The sequence below is a fragment of the Triturus cristatus genome, chromosome 11 (assembly GCF_964204655.1).
Source record: "Triturus cristatus chromosome 11, aTriCri1.1, whole genome shotgun sequence".
Taxonomy (NCBI): domain Eukaryota; kingdom Metazoa; phylum Chordata; class Amphibia; order Caudata; family Salamandridae; genus Triturus; species Triturus cristatus.
Genome location: NC_140594.1, coordinates 1,000,227,712 through 1,000,248,389, shown reverse-complemented (window position 1 = coordinate 1,000,248,389; position 20,678 = coordinate 1,000,227,712). Strand labels below are relative to the sequence as shown.

At 44.0% G+C, this 20,678-nt stretch overlaps 1 protein-coding gene across 1 annotated transcript in view; it reads left to right on the top strand.

Moving 5' to 3' along the window:
- Nucleotides 1-20,678, top strand: part of SEC62 (SEC62 preprotein translocation factor) — a 269,678-nt gene that overhangs the window by 110,553 nt on the left and 138,447 nt on the right. The window contains exons 3-5 of the mRNA XM_085635139.1: nucleotides 9,817-9,922; nucleotides 12,904-13,114; nucleotides 16,756-16,854. Of these exons, the coding sequence (XP_085491265.1) occupies nucleotides 9,817-9,922; nucleotides 12,904-13,114; nucleotides 16,756-16,854 (416 nt within the window). The remainder of the gene's footprint in view (nucleotides 1-9,816; nucleotides 9,923-12,903; nucleotides 13,115-16,755; nucleotides 16,855-20,678) is intronic.

The following is a 20,678-nucleotide window of genomic DNA, read 5'->3' as shown; positions in this document are numbered from 1 at the left end:
ACGCCTAATCTTATGATTTTGAATGTCAAATCCGAAGTTGAACTAATTCTGCCCACTATGTCAGTATTTCCAGTTAAGGGTGAATTATGTGTAAGAAAAGTTGGTTCCATACATATGGGCCATAGCCAATGCGTTACTACAGTAGAATATCGTGATCAAGGTAAATCTTCATTTAGAGCTTCTCGCCATTCTTACTTTATATGTGGTCAGACTGCATATATGCGTCTGCCTCTAGATTGGGATGGTACCTGTTACATAGCATTCCTTTTGCCACCTGTTTTCCTAGCTCCCCCTGATTATTATCGAAATGTTCATTTAGTACACAATAGAGAGCGAAGAGATCTCCCAGTTGTCGATTATACTGAGACGGCATGGGACAAGTATGCAGATTTCAATAAAGGTATCTTTCCCTATATAGGTACCATATCAAATAGTAAGCTGATACGCAGACTCACCAAGACTCTTGAAGCTGTAGTAAACGAGACTATAGCCGCCCTAGGCAATCTGACAGAGGAACAATCAGTGATGAGAATTGTTGTTCTCCAGAATCGTCTTGTCCTTGACGTCATCCTGGCCGATAGGGGCGGAGCTTGCAGGGTCATCGGATCCAGCTGCTGCATATTTATACCAGAAAATTCGCCATCTGTATATAAAGCTATAACACGCCTTCATAAGATTGTAAGCCAGATACACGAGAATCCAGGCACTTGGACGTGGTCCGAGTGGTTTTGGAGTGTGATATCAGCCTGGGGATGGAGAGTTCTATCCTTCCTAGGTATTGGCCTTCTTATGCTTTTCAGTTGTTGTTTATGCCTGCAATGTGGACCAGCGATTTGTGGTCTGTGTGCAACATCATGCATTCCATATCACAGTTCTCGTTCAAAATACCGGAAGAAGAAGGAAGAAGAAATGATGCTCCATGAGCAAATCGATGGAATGATGAAGATTGATATCTCTTGAAGGGCAAGTAGGGGACAAGGAGGGAATGTGGAAATGTGGATTTTCCTGATCAGTTATGTCCCCTATCTTGGACCCCAACGGTTCTATATGCATGTTACAAGTACATGTATGTTCCCTCCAGTTCCAGTTTCTAAGACGCAAACATATGTGTGTCTACCGTCGACATGTTCTCTGTCAGATCCGCCATCGATGGGCTGGATATTCGATTCCTAAGTATGAAAGGCCACCGACTTTATATGGCTAAGTTACTACATTTTTACAGTTCAGGCAAGTAGGCCCGATTCTGTCCTCAAAGCCTTTCCCTGCTCTCTGTCTCTGACAGCTTCAGCTTGAGCTCGCATCTGTATCCATGAACTTTGTCCTACTCCCTGTGCAGCTAACGGTGCCTGCCTCGGCCAGTTTTCGCCTGCCTGCCAAGAAGCTGTATTTCACCTTCGAATTATCTATTTTGCTCTTCAGCCGATGCATTCCTGTCTAGTGATTTAGGTAAACATTTCCTTTAGCTCACAAGCAAAGGACTCAGCCTTTCCGTCCTCCTGCAAGTGATTCATAGCCCTGCTGCCATGGAAAGTTTTCTGCCCCTCGCATCTCATATAGACACTTAGGCGTTTTTGCACGCACACAGTCAGTATAGACTAGATTCTGTCCGAGAGTCCTTCCTTGTGGATAACATAGTTCTCTAAACATAGGATGTTAGATATGATTTGGGATTAGGTTGACTTGACCCCCCAGACTTCTCGTCTCCACATGTAGAGCTAAATGTCAAGTCCCCTTCACCCCCTAGTTGCACGTTACTCACACGTCATGCTGCTGCGCGCGCATCTATGCCAAGTATTATCTTATAGATCCACCTATGTCTGATAATCCTAACCAATCATGTTTCTTTTATTCCTTATTACGCCTAGTTTCGATTACGCACCTGTTATGTCACTTTTCTTATCAAATGTTACGCCTTCTACATTCGTTTCATTGTAATGTACTTATTATAAAAATGCATGTCTGTCAATAAAGTATTGTACTTCACTTCCTGAACCCTCGTGGTGACGGAACCTGAAGGCCGCGACTCGAGTCGGCCATTTTGAATGGAATAAAGCCCATTTAGAAAACCTCTTATACCACGGATTCTGCCTCTTGTTATTTTGAGCTATTTTACTTTATTTTAAGATTCCGTATGAAATTCAGTCCGGTAAAGAAGATTTTATTTACCACAGACGACATGCCCCAGAGGTGGTGTTACTTCAGGAGACGCATCTCATAGGAAACATGTTCAAGGCCCTAGCTAGAGGTGGCTACCAACTAGTGGCTCACTCCGGGTTCACGACAGGCTCCAAGGGCATTGGCATACTGAAAAAATGTGCCTTCCCAATGGCAATAGAGCAGGTTTACACCGATAATTTGGGGCGATATGCGGCTGTGTCTGGTCAGTGGGAGGGTGCAGCGCTGTCACTGTACTTGCCGCCAGGATTGCAGGACATTACCCGTAAAGAATTGGCGGGGTACTACTTACGTTTCCCACTGGTAGATTGGTAATAGGAGGAGACCTAAACTCAGTAGTTTCTGGAATGCAGGACTGCTACCCCCCTAGAGACATACAGCCCTCACATCTGCACCTCCCGCATTTCCTGGAAGCCATGTGTCTGGTCGACATGTGGAGGGTATATCACCCTACAGAGACACAATACATTGTTTACTCTGGGGTCCACAAGAGCTTTTCTTGCCTAGATTACATCCTCACCCTGGCGGCACAAGTTGGCTATACCAAGTAAGTAAGACCCCTAGCTAGGGGAATATGCAACCACTCCCCAGTTCGGCTTCACATGGAGTATGGGAAGGGTGACTGCACTCGGGTTGCACCTATTAGCCCCTGGCATCTTTGGAACCCTGCAATTTAATCAAAGTTAGAACAAGAAATTGAACAGTACTTCGCTGAAAACGACGGCACAGTTGCCTCAGCTTGGGTCCTTTGGAAAAACCTTTAAAACAGTGAAAAGGGGACACACTCTATCTCAGATCACCAGGATGAAAAAAGACTGATAAGCTAGACTTCTCCGACTGGAGGAGGAAATTCTCAGATTGGAGGAGAGCCTCGCAACGTCAGCTGACCGAGGAGCCCGACATATTCTCCACTTGACACAAGAGGAGTATAGATCCGAGGCGAGAGAGGCTGCCAAAACCGTGCCCAACCCACAAGATGGGGAGCGTATACGATCTGGGGGACAAGGCTGGGAAAATGTTAGCCTGGTTAGACAGGAGGAAAGCAGCGAACCGATTGGTCACGGAACTTTGGTCGGCAAACGGGGAAAAGCTCACTGATCCGCCAGACATGGCAGACAAGGCTTGGTCTTCACTTCTAGGTCCTTATAGAAAGGGTATACCCAAAAATCTCTGGGACCTGGGTGTAGGACAGTATAGAACAAAATGGTCCCAGTACAATGAAACCTTACAAGTGGGGTCTTCCTCAGGACGGAGATGCGAAAGGACCTCCGAATGGCGGCTACACAAAGAGGATTCACTCCTCAATGTTGATTAAGCTGAGACTTAGCCTCGATGCTTCAGCCTGCGATTCTTCAACCACAGCTGTTTTTTAGCTGCCTTTGGACTGCTTCCAAGAAAATTAATTCGGGACTGTTTTTCTCTGTTGGCAGAGTGCCCACCTCTCTACATCCTTCCGCTGGGAGGTAATTACCACCTTTTCTTAGACGACTGACTGCGCCTCAGATAAACTGCCCATGTGGCAGACACGGTGCCCCCCCCCTTCCCCCACTCGCACTTCCGTCCTGAGGAAGACCCCACTTGTAAGGTTTCAACGAACACCTACACGAACCCAGGGGTCGAAACGTCGACACACTACAACTGCCAGTAACTTCAACAGCGCATGCAGCACTGTGATCTTTATCTTACATGGCGATACTCATTTGGATTGTATTGTATCTTGAGAATTAATTTTCTGTCTAAAATATGTGGCACTAATTTAGACATGCCTCTCAATTTGTTTGTAAACAAGTGCTTATAATATTTTGCTCACGCATCCCTCAATTTCACACTAATTCACTGTCCCTTCCCCTTCCCTCCCTGTTCACTTGGGCACACCAATTTTGTTTCTTCAAAAAGTTTCTTTACCTATTGTACCAGTTCAATACATGAAAATGTTGTTCGGTGTGATTAAACAACACTTGAACGTTTTGTTGATGTATCCTTTACATTGTCTTTCCATTGTACTGGGACCATTTTGTTCTATACTTCACTTCTAGGTCCAGCAGACAGGAGGTGGAAACTAAAGAACTACTGGCGGAGATTCATCTGCCGGTTCTGGCGGATGCTGACATAACTTCGTTGGAGGGGGACATTACCCCAGAGGAAATAGCACAGGCTATTCGTTCCCTCCAGACCGGAAAAGCAATGGGACCTAACGGCCTCCCGATAGAACTGTACAAATTAAGACCTGATAAGATAGCCCCATACCTCAGAGCAATGTTCGAAGAAAGTCTTGAGGAGTGATCCCTTCCTCAGGGCCAAAGATTGGCCACCCTGGTAGTGATACCCAAGGAGGGGAAACCAAGAGACAGCTGTCAATCGTATCGACCCATATCGCTTCTGAATGCTGAAGCCAAAATATTGGCTAAATTGTTTGGCACCCGATTGACTCGCGTTCTTCCAGAACTGGTTCATCCAGACCAATCCGGCTTTATGCCGTCGCGTAACACGTGGAGAGGTTGTGATTCGGTCCTAAATTGATCAGCTGGGTCTGACTTTTATACACTGACCCACTCGCACAGGTGGTGGTCAATAACAAAAAATAAGCTATATTCCACCTCCACAGGAGGACTAGACAGGGAAGCCCCTTGTCCCCCCCCTGCTGTTCGCTCTTACATTAGAACCCCTGGCCTGCTGGATCTGTCGAGACCCCGTAATAAGAGGGCTGCACTGGGATGATGATTGGGAGGACCGTATATCACTTTACGCAGACATTTTGCTATACCTGGATTCTCCAAATAGATCCCTGCATAGAGTCCTTAATATCTATACTAATTTCGGTACATTCACCGGGTATACTATCAGCTGGTCAAAGTCATTAATTTTTGTGCTTCAGGGCAGGCAGCCGGTCCTACCAAAGGAATATCAACTTAAGATAGTGACGGGGGTTAAGTATTTGGGGATTATTACTACTAGAGATCCCAAACTATTTTACAATGCTAACCTCTTACCACTGCTGCAGTGACTGAAGTCTGACGTGGTACATTGGCAATCTCTTCCATTGTCACTATTGGGGAGTGCCGCGTTGTTTAAAATGATGTCTCTGCCTGGGTTCTTATACGTCCTACAAAATTCACCTACCCTGATTCCCACATCATATTTCAAACAGGTGGAAAGTGCACAACGAGCGCTGCTCTGGGGGAGTGGTCGGTCGAGAATTGCGTTCTCGAAATTGGTGCGTAGCTGGTATGATGGTGTAATCGGTTTGCCAAATATTAAGAAATACTACTGGGCAGCACAACTAGCAGCTATCAACCACTGTATATACCGGCCCCCTGTGGATCCTGGCTATGCCATGGATGGTGGCTCCTCCCCGGGGGGTAATTATACACGAGCATTATATTCTAAACTGGTCAAACTCCCCCTGACAGGCCCTACAAAACACTCTGTACAGGTTTGGCACCAGGTCCAGAAAGAAATGGGATGGGCAAATACCATAACGCAGTTTACCCCGCTATGGGACTCTGAACGATTAGGAGAACTCTGGAAGACTAAGGGGTTTGATAGGTGGGACATGATAGGGATCTCCCGAGTGGGCGATCTGTGGAAAAAAGGAGAAGTAATACCCTTCACGGACTATACACTGTTATCCCAAAGGGGGAGACTCCTCCTGAGGCCTCTCCCCTTGAGCACAGGCTTCTGGACGGCTATATGCCCAAAAAGGCGATCTCCCTGACATACCTAAAACTTATAAATCATTCACCTGATCCCCTCCCACGGCTCCGTGTAACGTGGGAAAGTGACCTAACAGAACTTGATGAGGAGGAGTGGATGGAGGCGCTGGCATCCCCGAGGGAGGGGGCGATATCCTCAAAGCTGAAACTGGTGCAGCTGAAAATACTGCACAGGATATATATTACTGGTCAGGATGGGGTATGGAAATAACATTAATTGTAGACGATGTGGCAGAGAAGGCACTTTTTTTCATATACTGTGGAAATGCCCTCACATAGCGCAATATGGGAGTGCAGTTACCTCATATATGGGGGAAGTTCTGGGGCAGGCAATAACAGTGGAGGCCAAGTGATGTCTCTTAAATATAGGGGAACCAACTGACTTGAGCAATAAAGAAAAAACCTGGGTGACACTAGGCTTGATGGTCGCTAAAAGCAACATTGCAAGGAAGTGGGGAGTCCACACAGCCCCGACGCTGAGGGAATGGGAAGGAGACATGGATTGATCCATGTTTTGAGAAAAAACAGTATATGTCACAAGAAGGATGCCCTAGAAAATGGATACAAATATGGGGGAAATGGAATGACTATAGAGGTTCCATATGTGAGCCACCCGTGTTACCGGCACATCCGCCCCTAGAGGAACTGACCACTTAATGTTCTATTGTGCACTGTAAAATATACTTTGCAGGTTATTGTGGGACTGTGTATAATGTATCACTAACTACCATGCCTTACAATTTATGTTCAATATAAACTGTGACGGTGTTTTGATTTAACAATAAAAGAATTAAAAAAAAAATATATATATATATATATATATTGATAATTGCTTCTGGTCCCTCTATTATCGACATCTCAACAGATGTCCAATCTAGAGGGAGGGATGAAAAAAAGGAGCGGGTAATAAAATATTTCTAGTTCCAGAATACACACTGTATTCGACATGCACTAATGTATCATTCCACAAATGTTTTCCTGATTACCAAAATCCCCAAATTGGACTATACACACTAACCATCTTATCCATTTAACCTACTTCTAGACGCATTGTGCCTAGTAGTTTGATAAAAGTATTCTTTTATGCACATGAAAAAAAGCCATTTGGCCATTAAGTTTGGCTATTCTCGGTACTTTTGCATTACACAGTTTAGATAGTAATGACAGATGGCAATATTATATTCGGTGCAGCCCCCACTAACATTTGACACTTTCCAGAAGTCCCTGATTCTCCATCCGTTTGCCTCGTCTGTATAAATGTTGAATAGCCTGAAGAAGAGTTTAACCTGTTAATACACTCCTGTAATGGGTGGACATATGCACAAAAAATGAGGCATGGCTCCATTTCTGTATCCACACAGTGATAGCCCACTCGGGATACTGAAGGCCTTCCATGAGGTCTACATTTTCCAGTTGGGATTAGAAAAAAAGTTGAATAAATGTATGCCCTGTGGGTACACATGGCTTTATAAAGATAGCCCTAATTTTCTCTTTGTCCATGAAGGTTGGAAACAGTGCTAGAAAACCTCTTATTGAAGGTAAAGCTTGATAAAAAACGTTCCAGCAAATTTTGTCTCGACTGGAAGTCATTTTTTTGGGGATGGAATAATGTGCAAGATCACTTTCCCAATTGAGGCTAACCCTAAATTCTTTGGCATCTGGCATGTATTGGTGCCAACAGGCTCCCTGCAGTCCACCTTTACCCTTTCTGTCTTGCCAAATCAGAGTTCTAAGTAAGGGTGCCTTATTGCAACAACCGCTAATGCTTTAACCTATGCCTGCTCAGGACCTACACTTTAAAGGAAATATCCAAGAATGGACCACCAGTACAGTAATCAGCAAAGTGAACTATAACATATGATATATCATAAATGGTACTGCAGAGCTGTCAGCTAACTGCAAACCCTAAACTGTGCGCCTGCCTCTCACACTTTATCTGTCACACTGCTAACCTCTGCTTCTCATAACACGATAACCGCAGGTGAGTTGAGACAGTGAGAGAGTAAATGCAACTGTTGTGACTAAGTTGTTGAGGTGTTCTGTTGTACCAAAATATAAAAGGCAGAGGCATGGGTGATAGGACATTAAGGCTAGTATAGGTGGTACGGCTGCTGGGGAGCATCAAAGTTGTGAATGGTTTTTAGGTAGTTTTGTCTCCTACCTGAATCTGAATATTGGAATCTTAGCACAGTTTTCCTCCCACTTGTCTGTACCCTATAAAAGGCTCACAAATGTGACGGTGAGAGGCTTGAAGCAGATAGTTTGGCCCCTGCTTTCCTACTTCAATATGTTGATATAATATGATACTTCTTTACATCCTTCTCAGTTGTGGGGGAAAAAGGGAAGTCAGACGAAAATAAGGGAGTTAGGAAAGAGAGAGTTTGAGAGTTACATCATACAGTGCCATGAAGTCAGTGCAGGTGTGTGGATAGTCAGTTGATAAGAGATGACTAGGGCAGAGCAAAGCAGTGGCTATTACTTATGGTGCTAGTTTCTTTTTTTCCTCAGAATGTATTGGTTGCTTCTGTGATTATATTTGTGCTCTCTCATTAAGTCATCAAGCATTTGCAATGCAATAGGACTCGCATTTACGCGAGACCTATTGCATTGCATCACGGACAACGGGAGAGGGGAGCACGTACTACGGGAGTGCGGGCGGGCAGAGGAGTAGGAGGGGGGCGAGAAGGCACGGACAAAGTAGTGCTCACAGTCTAAATAACACGTACCCTACCGTGTAACACTCGAAGTAAAGGGGCCAGTAGCCATGGGAGGGTACAAATGACGACATGGCCATAATGAAGAGGGACTAACAAGCCTCATAATCAATCAGAAGGCAGCATTTACGAAAGACAATGACACGAGCCAATTAAAAACATGGTCGGAGAGTGGACGGAGCTTCCACTGCATACCCCGTTACTGCATGCCTCGCAGAGCGAGCAGCGCATGTGCGCTGCCGCTATAGGCTCGACCTAAAAATGGAGTTTGCTGAACGGGGGATTTATTTATTTTCTTTCCGTTTCCCTCTAGACCAGAGATCTATGTTTCGTTGCTTCTCCATGTGAAGACTTCTTAAAGGCGTACTTTCACCTCGCTCTCTTATGGAGACCCTTGTCTATTTTGTTTCTTCCTATAACTTTGTAGCTATTGGTAAGGGCTTACATTTGTTCGCTTACCTCAAAGCCACTCGAAGATAGTTTAACAGTAACTTAGCTGTATTACTGTTGCGTTGGGCAGTAGTTCTCAAACGTTTCTCTTGGAGTACCAAAGATAAAAGCCTATTTATCTTTCATATTAATACCAAGTTTTCACAGAAGGAACCTTCTTAATTTTAAAGAGGAGGATGTCATTAATATCCAAAGTCAGAACTTTTCCGTTAATTCTTCCTCTCATTATCAATGAGGTACCTCCTACAAGAAGACATTCTTTACTCTGGAAAGCTTCACTAGATCAATGAGTGTAGTCTGCCCCTCCAAGACCTTGATTTAGTTTTTTTCTCTAGAGCTCTGAAAACTGCCTGCTATCAGATTCTGGAGTCTCTTCTACCCTGTTGCAGACACACATCTAACAGATAAGACTACTTGTTAATTGTTTTCCTTGTCTAAATATAATTAGTTTACTAGTTTTTGAAATTATTGTATAAAGTAGCTTGGAGTTATTAGGGTTGCAGGAATACAGCTTAGTCATGAATGTGTATCTATTTGTGTACACGTTCTTAGTATTTAAGAGAAGCAGAGAGAGGACCCTTGTAATGTTTCAGTTGCTGACTAGTCCCACAGGTCCTTGCATATTACTCTGGAATTCTTAGCCCTTTATCAGGAACCTGCAATTCAGTTTGCTGGCATGAAAACAAAATGTCTTAGTTTGTGCATACCGTGAGATAAACACAATACTTAAACTTTTTTATATACAGTGCCTTTTGTATTTTCAGCCTCGAAAGCAGTGGAATGTCTGATGGACTCCAAATGGGCAAAAGCTAAAAAAGGTGAAGAAGCCTTATTTACGACAAGAGAGTCGGTTGTTGACTACTGCAACAGGTATGGCCTTGGTTGTTTTCTCTTGTAAACCCGTCCCAATGAATAGCAAAGATAAGGAAGTTATTTGTTTGATTTCTTCTGATTTGCAACTTATTTAATCCCGTGGGTTTGCTGCCACAAAACTGTATTTTTGCAGTCTTATGGGTCTATAGGGTAAATACCACGGCAAAAACACCCTGTTTTCCAAAATCAAAATTTCTCCTCTGTTCATGTTTCAGAGGAGTTTGAAGGTAGTGACAAGCCTCTGAAATTGCTGGTGACCCTGGCTGTTCAGTGGCAGTATCCAAAATTCTTTGGGACACGTTTTTGATTGAGACTCGTTATGCTGAAGAGGGGCTCGGCTGACTGGGTTGGGCCTGGCTGAGTGGTATAGTTCATCCTCTGCTCCTCCTACCTCATAGCTGATCAGGGAAATTTGTGTGTTTTTTGTGGGTAAGTCCTGCAAGATGGTATCTGAGCTGGCGTTGTGGCTGATGGGTGACTAGGATTATATAATAAGCGTTTTATTTCTCACCCAATGCACTTTAGAAAATTAGAAAAAAATGTTTGAATTATGGTTGTGTGAATTGTTTTATACTTTGAAAGTTCCCCTATACTCCAGGGTGTTCTGTGTGAGCATTCCTCTTGTACGACTATTTCATAGCCTTCATCACCTGTACATAGAGCTAGGTTACATATTCTGTTACTTCTTTTTCTTTGTGAGTGGCTGATTTACACTACACACTGTACTTTACTGGAGTCAGTATGTTGACAGTTGCATGCTGACAATGATCAGACCTCATCCACGTCTCTTAACAAATGAGCTGTAGTGCCCTTGGCGAACATCGTCTGCACAACTTTGAAATGCTATGCAGTTCTGCTTGTTTGTTTTTTCTTGCTTACCCCTTTTCCTGTCTTGTGTACTTAACAATCTGGAAAGTCCACTGCAGATGTTCATCCTTCTGCTTTTCTGTTTCTCACCAGAGCCATTCTCTGATGAGTGGGTCTTCATCTCAGCTGTACACTTAATTTGAGTGACTGTATGTGATGCCACGTCACTCCATGTTATGCTGGGCCTATCGTGGTGGCAGCAAATCCATATCTAAGGGACGGGGCCATTTTCTTTTAACCTGTGCCACTAGGTGAACCTGCCCATTGACTTCCCACGTTAATGTTCCTTGTAGGTCACTTTCCTTTATGATGTGTGGACAACTGCAAACAGTGTCTCCTTGTCCTTCAGATTAGTCGGGAGAGTAGAGGTCTGTTTGAGACCCGTGTGCATGCAGCACTTTATGGTGACTTTCCTTAGGGAGGGCTGCAAACCTGCATGCACTCCTCCTGAGGTTCCAAGGTTAAAATTCTGATCTATCTTTTGGGTGATGTAAGTCCCCATCCAATCGCTTTGTTGAATTGGACAGTAACTTCCTCTTTTGTATTAAAGAAAGTATGAAATACGTGGTAAGTATAGAATTGTCTGCGTTAATACACTAACAATACATTATACATTTTTAGGACTTTAATTTATTTTAACCGATCTTAGTTGTCTTACATTCCCTTACTGATTATGACTTTGATGAGTTTATTTTTATCTTTGGCTTTATGTAAATTATGTTTTGCATATACCAATTTGGTAATTTTAGGTTGTTAAATTGTACTAGATTGTCTACTGGCTGTGCTGCTGACCAACATTTACATGCTGCTCTGTATTGATTAGTTTTGGTAGATATTTCTAACAGTTGGCTGTATCAGATTGTAATATCTGAGTAAGGAGATTTATTGTGAAAATTTGATTTTTAAAATGATGCGTTCATTTCTTGTATATCTCTTATCTGATATAAACTGGTCTTGGCTGACTGATCTTGTTTTGAATTGGTTTCTTCATTCCTGATTAAAAATTCCTGTGAGGATGCTGGTCTCCCAGGCAATAGGAGCAAGTGTGGTAAAACCATATTGACCAGTATGTGTGCCTCTTGGCTACCATCCACTCTTCCTTTTATGGACTATGTATACGTTGATTTTTATCTGGTATTCCGAAATTAGTTGTTGAGGCAGACCTATGTTGGTATTGTAGTCTCTGATTAATCTGAAATTGAATTTTGCTAATGCATTATTGGGTGGGCTTCCATTATATTATAGGCCAGTCTTCACTTTGTTCAGAATGCTGGTGCATGTTTACTGATTTAAAAAAAAAAAAAGACTGATTGTATATCTTATGTTTTCTGCTCTATTCATTGGCTCCCAGTGTGTAAGCGTTTTAAATATAAGCTATGTTTCACGTTCTGGTTTGTTAGAAATTTGGTGTCTTGTATAGCTCATTGAACTATGGTTTCTCTCCATTCCTAAACTACTTCTGTTGGAGACAACTGTGGGGATTCTTCATGATTGTCCCATACTCTGAAGCTCTTTATTTTTCAATTTCTTGAACAAGAAATGTTCATGCTAGATGTGAAGGTGACCTGTCCCAAAACATTTCCTGGTTTAGCTTTCTTGTCTTTGGTCAAAAGTGTGGTGAATTGAGTTGGGGATCGAGTGGTGGGCCTTTAAGTAATATTTGCAGAGGTGTGTCTTCCACGTCTGGAGTTACTATGGTGCATTCAACAAGCAAGGAGTACTTTCAAGTAATCTCCTTTTTATTTGACTACTGTTAAGAGTAATCTTGTAAATTACTAAGAACCTGAGCATCATCATAATTAGGGAAAATAGTAATTGTAAAAAGCTTCTGTTAAAACCATTGTGGGGTAAAAAATAAAATATCATCAGTAAGTTGTTGGAAGTGACATTAAAGTGCAGTCCCCCCAAAAAAATATCTGATAGGGTTGGCTAGGATTGAGCTAGTGTTTAAAGCAAGCGGAATATTTTCCCTCACTAAAATTAGGGATGTATGAGTTTAGTGATATTTGCTGCTCTAAACTTTGTATCATATGATAGGTTTGAGTTATACTGTGTTACAACATACCTCTCACACAGTGCCATTTTGATTTCTTCTATTTTCTCCATTTAAGGCTTTTGAAGAAGCAGTTCTTTCACCGTGCTCTGAAAGTGATGAAGATGAAGCCTGAAAAGGACACAAAGAAGGAAAAGGAGAAAGAGAAAGGAAAGAATGACAGTGGCAAAGAAGATGAAAAGAAAAGTAAAAAAGAAGTTGTGAAGGATGACAAGCCAAAGAAGGATAAAGAGAAGAAAAAGGACACTGAAAAAGAAGAAAGTAAAAAGGTAATTTAATTATTCATTGCATTTGCAGAACGTTATGCACACCAAACTGATGAACGCTTTTAAGTTTAATTTACTAAAATTGATAAAAACACTTCCAGGCAGCACTTCTAAATTAGCCATTCAGTTATCAATACTCTTAATAATTAAAAATATACAAGCAATAACAAATGTTCACAGATGCTTGTGGGCACTATAAATAATGCTTTCTGTGCATGTAACATCTGCTTTTGTGAAAGAATTGGGCTCAGCAATAGGCATAACATCCTCAAGCCTGTATAGAGGAATACAACATAATTAAGATTTTGGACCACCTTCAAACGTAAGAGCATACTCCGGCTTCTAAAAGCTTTTTATGCTTACCTTCTTGAAAGCCGTGTACAAAACAGTAACATCACATGAAGTGATGGCACAGATGGGTACAAAACTAATCTGTTAAATGTCTGAAAGTGCACAAATCTGTCCTTTTCCCCTATGAAAATAGAAAGAATGTAAGAGTGAGTTGTGAAAATAGAATAAAGCATAGTTTGTACACGTTGGAGTTTGAATGCACCTTCCATCTTCACTTCTTCTTGTCCTGCTATTAGGAGTTTCTCAGACATCTAAACAGATACTGAAAGATGCGGGACTTTGAAAATTCAGAAGTCGTCCAGATGTAGGCACAGTAGACATTTTAGCAATGAAAAAAAAATCACTCCCTCCTCCCACACCCCAAAGTACAGAAACCCCACTAAAACCTGTTCTCACAGACTTGCCTCCCAATATTACATCAGTCTCCTAATCTCTTCTGGACATGTAGTTGCAATGTAGAAGTCAATGGGAGAAGAAAAAAACTATTTAAATTGCATGATAATAACAGTTGCCGAGTGTTCATGAAAATCAGTTGGAGAGCTTAGTCTACCTCAGAACTCTACAACTAGAGTTTGCCTCGGGGCATGTCAGGAGTAGAGTAACCTTTGCTTGTCAGCACTCCTCTAGTAAACCACTTTGAAGAAAGGAAATGTGGTGCCTTCACCTAGCCCTCTATTTGTGAGAGGCAATCCCTGGCAAATTCAATATTGGTGGTAATAGTGAAACAGTGGCAAGTTGAGGAAAGCATAATTGCATGAATGCATTCTACAGAGTCATGATGGAATACCATAATAGATTCATCTGGATTTCCCGACAGTTGAACAACTTCAGGTAGTACAGTCCTCATTCTGAGAGTTCTGATACAGGTTTGAAATTTTGTTTGCAAATCCATCGACCTCCCAAACCACAATTCAATTGTAACCAAGAAGTATTCCATGAGATTTCCTAAAATGTTGTTGAAGCTGCAGATGTCAGAAGGCCCAACAAAAAGAGTAGGAGTAAGAGTAATTATATAGCACTTAGCATGGATCAAAAAGAGTCTTAATGAGATGGCCATTAATTGGTCACAATCGCGAGTTTAGAAATGTTTTTTTCCCTTTCAGTACCCGAGACTCAGCTGTACTATTTCCACATAGACATCTACAACAAAGTCACTAAACTGTCTGTTCTTTCAGTGTGAACAGTGGAGTTGGTGTTACAGATATCAGAATGGAGATACAGTAGCTTGAGGGATCTATCCTAAAATCAAAGCTACATACGAAACTGAGAGTACCTACAAGGACCTTGTCCTATTTGAAACCTGTGTATGGGAATGATTTATGCGTTTTTTGGTAGCTGAGAAAGGACTAGATCCAATTGGTAGTTGGAGACCATCTTCTTAGGGTATAACTTCTATTTCGTGACTTTTTGGGCATCCCATCTATTTTTCAAGCACACACCCAATCCAATCATCTCCCTTAAATAAAGGTACAAAATAGAGGTCGAATCCTATTGAGAACACAATTTCAAGGTTGAATCAGCCTCTAGATTTAATAAAACGCATGAAATGTTACAAAAAAGGGTTACTTTAAACAATTGGCTGCTTATGTCGGCATCAACTGGTTTTCCAGAACAATACATATGCCCGCTTAATTTGCTTCAACAAATCTGAATACAAACAAGCATTGGCATAGCCAATAGGTCTCGCCTTTGGGACCTTATAAGTGTTTAGCCATGCAACAGTTGCGTAACTAAATACTTATAAGGTCCCAAAATCGAGACCTATTGGCTATTCCAAGCGGCCTTGAGGCCACGAAAGTTAAAGTGATCGCGATTGCGATCAACATCAAAGCGGCGGCAAGGCGAAAGTGAAAGTAATTGCGGTAAAACGCAGCGCGCGCGCCCGTGCACATGCACTGTAGCTCTAGGCTGGCCTGGTAGCACTTTTTGGAGCCCTCTCAATAAGTCTCGCCAGACCAGCGCAAGCGCTGGGTCAGGCGAGACCTAAAAAGGCTTCACAGTGATTGGGTATCCATTGCAGGGCATTGGTGTGAATCAATATTCTAGCCCATTAATACATTTATTTCCAGACACTCACCCCAGTCACAGATGTGGGTTGAATCCATGATCGTTCTTTAGCTCACTTCACCACCCCAGTTCAGACACAGCTATATGCAAATCAGTCTTGACCCTGTGCCTCATGGGAACAGTCCAGGCTGAACTGCCAAGCCATGTCTTCTCTGGAACGGAAACAAGCATCCTGGGACCGGTTCCGGGGTAACAGCCCTCATCAGCCAGGCTAGCTTGAATCCTGTGGAAAAGTGAGCAAGGGACCCACCTCTGGGCATACCCTGCCAACTTGGGGCAAACAAAGCAAACACAAGGAGATGGACGGAGCGCTGAAAATTTCCAGACACTCACCCCCCGTCACAGAGCTGGGTTGAATCCATCATTGTTCTTTAACTTACTTCGCCTGGCTTGGTGGTTCGGGCTGGACTGCTCCCATAAGGAACAGGGTCAAGACTGAGTTGCATATGGCTGGGTCCAAACTGGGGTGGTGTGGTGAGCAAAAGAATGATTGATTAAACCCAGATCCTTGTGACTGGGGTGAATGTTTGCATTGTCAGCATTCCGTCCATCAATTGTTTCTTTTGCATATGTTGCACTAAGTGGGAAGGGTATGACCAGGCGTGGTTCCCTGCTCAATACACCACTGGATTCAAACTTGCCTGGCTGATAAAGGGTGATGGCCTGAAACCAGTCCCAGGATGCTTGTTTCCGGTCCAGGGAGGACCTGGCTTGGCAGTTCGGGCTTGACTGTTCCTATTAGGAACAGGGCCAAGACTGATATGCATATGGCTGGGTCCAAACTGGTGTGGTGAGCAAAGAAATGATGGATTAAACCCAGATCCTTGTGACTCGGGGTCAATGTTTGCATTGTCCAGCATGGGCCAATAAAATAATACACAGTCTCTCTTCTTCTTTGACATGATCTGCGCCACAGTTTTATTTATTTTACCTTACTACTTTAATTATAGCATTCAAGTAAGCAGAACAGTTAATGTGCTCTTGTCTGTTGAGAATGACTAATTTTGAGTTCTTCTCCATTCTGTCTACAGATAGATACACGTTCCATTTTTCTGACTGGTCCGTGCTTTCCAGTTTCTCTCACATTATACTTTTCTTTATTATTCTTTATTTATTATTGAGCGCAGCCTCATACATAGTTGCTTGTTTTCTTTATTGTATAAAACAATTATGAGTTATGTTCTTTCTTTTAAATAGCTTTTTACTCCCTTCATATTTGTTTTTAGTCTCAGGATGAAACCCCAGGAACGCCCAAGAAAAAGGAGACTAAGCGAAAATTTAAACTGGAACCACATGAAGAACAGGTTTTCATGGATGGCAATGAGGTGAAGTATCTTTTATTTAAGCTCCTTGTAATTTAGTCAAACTAAGCTGTTGGCAGTGCAAACCATATCCTTCAGTGGATATATATTCAAGAAATTATCATTTGGCAATTGCAAACAGTTGTGTTTAAATGATGCAGCATTGAGTGCTTACTTCTGTCATGGAGTTTTAAGTTTCACCCGTATTTGAGAAACTTTTGTTTGTGCCTGCAGATGTTCAGTGTGTTCCTAACTTTCCGCAGCAGCACCTCTGCACGCCGGGGGCGCCGCCGCACAGCCCTGCCCTGACGTCATCCACGGACGTGACCTCAGCGGAGCCATTTATGCCCCCCCCGACGCACTGACATCAGTTTTCTCCTTTTCCGTGTCCCAACGGGGACCCTGGAAAACCAGCAGTTCCTTGGCCTGGTTTTTAGGCCTTTTCGACAACTTCGGTGTCGCCGGAACAGTGTGCACTGCCTTCGGGTTTTAAGGTTTGTGAAGCCTGTGCGGGTCAGTTGTCTGGCACTGACCCGCATTTCATCTGTATGTGGTGCCTCGGCGTGCACCACGACTCCAAAGAGTGCGACGCCTGTCTGAGGATGAAGCCCAAACCTCAGAGAGCGCCGCATGAAACCGCTGGCCGCACGGCTGTCCGATCCAGCACCTTCGCATCGCCGCTCTTCCCTTCTGGATCAGGCTCAGTCCAGAGGTCGTTCCCGCGAACGTCTTTCGAGGGCAGGTAAGCACAAGCGGCAAGCATGGAGGTCCTCCTTCCATTCGCATACTGCTGGCGCCCGCTCCTCTCGCTCTTTGCCAGGTAAGGGCGCCCGTCAGTCGCTTTCTCCATACCCTCCCTTTCCGGGGGCTAGAGAGACGCGTGCCCAAATGGAGGCTTATTCTATTGCACTACAGGCGTACTTTGGGTCCCCACTTCTCCCTGGAGCGCCTTCGGGTCCCAAACAGGTGGAGGGCACTCATGTCGGGTCCTCGCCGGCAGGTTCTTCCTCGACGCCGGGTGTGTGCATCGACTCCGGTTCCGGAGATGATACGACGCCGACGGGTCACGGCCCAGTGGGTCCTCCCAGTCACCCGTCCAGCCCACCCCGTCAGTCTTCGCATAGCCCTGAGCGGCCTCCTGCGTCGACGTCCGTGACGCCCGGCTCGACGCTTTGCTTGACCAAACGGGCACATTTTGCAGTGGGGTCGACGTTGGACGGCGTCCAGGTCGAGTCTCCTCTGGAGGTTGTCGACGTCCAGATGACTCCAACCCAGCGTCGATCGACACCGGTGCCACCGTCCCAGCTCACTCACGAGGTTGCTGCTCCTCCCGACTCCTCGGACGTCGCTGCGACCTCCACACGGCGTCGATCGATGCCGGTGCCGGCATTAACGCCTCCTGGTCAAGAGGTTGACACTTCTCTGGATTCCCCCGGATCAGGGGCACATGGTGCAAGTGCCTTGTGTTGCCTGGCCTTCGGGTCAGTCTCAGGCTCCTCCACTTTTGTTTTCCAGTGGACGGCTTAGTCTTCAGCCGTCTCCTACCGACGGCTTATTATCGCCTAGCCGGATGGCAACTGAAGCTGGTGCTGCTTACGCACGTGCCATTCACATGGCGGCTGCTATTCTTGGTTTTCAGCCTCCTGTGGCCACCCTTTCTGTCTTATTCCTTACTGGATCAGCCCCATATGGAGCCTATTGAGGTGGAGCCTTTGCTGCTATTTGGCAGCTCTTTATTTGACATTTTGCGTGGCACATGGGCAGGGCCCTCTTCTGGCGACTCTGTTGATCGGGCTATTGCCCGTAGACACCATCCTGCTTCGGGTGATCCACTCTGCCTGTCCACTCACCCTACGGCTCAGGAACTTGCTGTTCAAGCGGCCTTTAACTTAGCCTTCATCCACCTTGCCATTATTACCTCCCACTAGGGAGTCTAGGTGGCTGGACGTGTGTGCTCGCCAACTTTTTGCCTCTACCAGTGCGAGTATCCGCACATTGAATACTGCGTGTGTGTTCGCACGTTCATCCTCAACCCTTTGGGACCTGGTCGAGACCCTTCTCCCTTCTATTCCTGAGGAGCCGCGGTCACAGTTGCTTCTGACTCTGTGGGACGAGCTCTTGCTCGGTCTGTGGCTTTGCGCCGCCATGCATGGCTGCGCGACAGTTGCTTCCCAGATAATGTTTGGGATGCCCTCAGGGATCTACCGTTTAATGGTGTGGACCTTTTTGATACCCACGCAGATTTGGCAGTCTCCTGGCTCTTGTCCGGGTTGTCATAACTTTTGCACTGTTCTGTGCCTTATTTTCCTACACCTCTATCACAAACGTGTATAGTAGGTTCCCGGTTTGCTGTCCACGACTGTTCAGCCTGCTCTGATTTGTTAGATTTCAACCGTATGGCTGGGTTAATCCCCGATTGCTGTCCACGGCTGTTCAGCCTTCTCTGATTTGTTAGATTTCAGCCGTATGACTGGTTTCTTCTTCTGTTCAGTCCTCTGACTGCGTGATTTACCCAAGAGCATCCCCTTATCAGGGGTTGACACTTACCCTATGTGGGGTATATGCTGGTGCTGGGTGACTGCCTTGCCTTAGTACGCTCCTATGGAGTATTCCTCGCGGACATCTGTTAAAAGGTGGATTCTTCCATCAAAGATTAGATGAGAGTAAGTAGATTTCCATAGGTTCTTTATTCATAAGTATAAAGGTACAACAGCTCAGCCACCCAACTGCCTCTTACTCCACTCCTCAAGATTCTCTCCCACACCAAGCTCTCTTATCCATTCCAGAACCCTCAGATGTCATCACAGCCATGATAGACAGCTGACAATCTGAAGCATAAACTTTACAACACATCTCCCTCCTTTACACACTAACATTTGGACGAAAAGTCAAAGAAAGAAAAGAACACTATACAATTAACATATAAATATGACTAAATCATTTTACTACATAGTCGTTCAAATATGAAGGAGTATGAGAAATTCTGTTAGATTTCCTTAAGGTTCGTGAGCCATCATTGCTATCAATATTTTTTGAAAGATCACTCACATGACGCATCTTGCCACATACAGCGACTCTATTTAAATTCCACACTCTGTGGTCAGAAGTCCTCACAGCATTGCCAAAGACCTTAATTACCTTTAAAGGTTTCGTGAATTTGGCACCAGAAACACAGAAACCAGGTCTTTTGATCATGACAAAATCACCAACAGAAACTTTAGTAGATCTAACAGCATGTCTCGCATCATAATTTTCTTTACTTTTCAAACACTTATAATCCTCCCTTTCCTCCCACGAGCTTACATCCGGAACACCTCCCTTGGCCGAGATACATTTATTAACCCACGGTGGTTCCAAAAAAGTATCAGGTTGCCTCCCCCTGAACAAGGAAAAGGGAGACCTTCCAGTCATGGTATGAGGCGCAAAGCGATAGACACCAACTCTCCTAAAAACCTCCTCCTTCCAGTCAAGACAATTCTGTTTAGCCAGGGAAATAGTGTCTTTTAGGACCCTATTAAACCTTTCAACAGTGCCGTTAGATTCAGGGTGATATAAGGCACATTTTTTGTGAACAATACCACAATTAACAAGGAAGTCTTCCATTTCCTTCGACACCAGCTGGACACCATTGTCAGTCAGCAAAGTCTGTGGTATACCTTCCCTTGAAATTAACACTTTCAGAAAATCGATAACGCTTTTAGTATTAGTGTTTCTAGTGAAAGAAATTTCAGGCCACCTAGAGTAGAGATCCATGACAACAATAACAAAAGTATCCGACCCATCACCATGCACTGGTCCCAAAATATCTAGAGCTATGTCCTTCCAAGGACCACTGGGGCGCGACCTTT